The 2,036-nt window shown below is 42.0% G+C and overlaps 1 protein-coding gene across 1 annotated transcript in view; it reads left to right on the forward strand.

Moving 5' to 3' along the window:
- LOC144962168 (histone H3) overlaps positions 1-522 on the forward strand; it is an 803-nt gene extending 281 nt beyond the window's left edge. Inside the window, exon 1 of the mRNA XM_078895105.1 lies at positions 1-522. This exon is cut by the window's left edge and continues 281 nt beyond it. Coding sequence (XP_078751231.1) covers positions 1-315 — 315 coding nt within the window. The 3' untranslated portion in view covers positions 316-522.
- The last annotated feature ends 1,514 nt before the right edge of the window (positions 523-2,036 follow it).

Below are 2,036 nucleotides of genomic sequence, written 5' to 3' on the forward strand. Positions count from 1 at the left end.
ACCGGCGGTGTCAAGAAACCCCACAGATACAGGCCTGGAACTGTTGCCTTGAGAGAGATCAGACGTTACCAGAAGAGCACTGAGCTCCTCATCCGCAAACTCCCCTTCCAGCGTTTGGTGAGAGAAATTGCCCAGGACTTCAAGACTGACCTGCGCTTCCAGAGCTCTGCCGTTATGGCCCTGCAGGAAGCCAGTGAAGCTTACTTGGTTGGTCTGTTTGAGGATACCAATCTGTGTGCCATCCACGCCAAGCGAGTCACCATCATGCCCAAGGACATCCAGCTCGCTCGCAGAATCCGTGGAGAGAGGGCTTAAATCTCTTTTCCCCTTCCTCCTTCCCCAAACCGGTCCTTTTCAGGACCACTACACATTATCTCGATTGACTGACTCTCTGTTTACGCACTCCCTCATCCCCTACCCTCTTCAGATGTACTTTAATTTTTAAATGTGATAATCACGAGTTACGACTGGAAACTTTTCCACATGGTCACGCAACTTGAGAATTCCTTTTAGCATTTGTGTAGTGCTCAAAGCGCTTACAAGAGGACCCTTTGCTTGTGAAGCTAGTGCTCTACCAACTGATCCCCGATATATGCACACGTTTTGTTTATAATCTATCAAATGGGATGACCAAGGCTTTCTAGAGTTTTTTTTTTTAATGAACTCTGGGCCTATACTCTAAATCGAGCAACTTAATTTGTTCAGCTCATCAGCATTACCTTGAAACACTCATTGACATGCCGGTAATTTAATATGAGATAAACTGTGTTTCCATTGCCATCGATTTACACACTGGTTGTAAAAATATTGGATGGGAAAGTAGAAGACGTGTACAGTTATAGAGACATAGGATATAGCAAAAAGGCAAACAATTATATATTTTAAAAATTCCGTCACCCAGAAATAGCATGCAGTAATGCGATGCTTGCAGAAATCCGGCGAGCAGGGAAGCGATGACTTTTTAACTTAATGAACGTGATGAGGAGAGTCAGAGAGGTGGGAGAAACATGAGCAGAAGAAGAAAGAAATAAAGAAGACATCAGAATGGTTCATACAAGGGTGAGTGGGAAAAAAAGAAGAAAGAGAGAGAGAGAGAGAGAGAGAGAGAGAGAGAGAGAGAGAGAGAAAGACAGAGAGAAAGAGAGAGAGTGAGAGAGAGAGAGAAGAAGAGAGAAAGATAGAGAGTAGAGAGAGAGAGAGAGAGAGAGAGAAGGAGAGACAGAGAGAGAGCTCACCATCGTGGTAAATTGAGCTTTATATAACGCAATATCCACTAAATGTGCTCAATGCGCTTTACAAGGGGTCCCTGGTCAACAGCAACATTTAACATGTAGGACGGGACATGACGCCTGTTAGGCGATATTACAATTTTTCGGACAAAGACAACGCTATTAACGGCCAGGTACTCATTTTACACCTGAGTACGGTGAGAGAATGTGAGTAAAGAGCCTTTTCCAAGGATTCAACTATGCGCCGAGAGCGAGGCTCGAACCCAGGACCTTCCGATCTGAAAGCGAGTGTCATACCACTAGACCACATAGCCCCTGCCTTTGCGTGGCAACAAGTTTCTGGAAAAATCTTGAGAGAATCTGGGATTTAACTTTTCATTTTATTTTTATTCTTTTATCTCAGTATCTTTTAAAACAAGAATAGTTTGTTTGTTTGTTTGTTTTTAAATCGAAAACAAACAACAACAAAAACAAAACAAAAAACAAACAAACAAATGTAAAACAAAACAAACAAACAAAACAAAACAAACAAATAAAAGCAAAAACAAAACAAAACAAAACAAAAAACGATTAGTAATTAGGAATTCGACGATTAGATCAGGTCCAGTGTTTCACGAGTCAACGTGTCATCTGATTGGAGAATTCGACAAATCATAGCACCCTTCCGACCAATAAAAAGAACGCCGTTCTATAGACCAATCAGGTGTCTCAGTGTCAACCATGATAGCTCTTAACCCTTTATAACCCGTGCGCGCTTGTCTTTCGAGCATTCTACCTAACTGAATATCAAGAAAATGTCTGGACGTG

This window comes from Berghia stephanieae, unplaced genomic scaffold (genome assembly GCF_034508935.2).
Source record: "Berghia stephanieae isolate SIO BIC M18660-M18661 unplaced genomic scaffold, UCSD_Bste_1.3 scaffold6590, whole genome shotgun sequence".
Taxonomy (NCBI): Eukaryota; Metazoa; Mollusca; class Gastropoda; order Nudibranchia; family Aeolidiidae; genus Berghia; species Berghia stephanieae.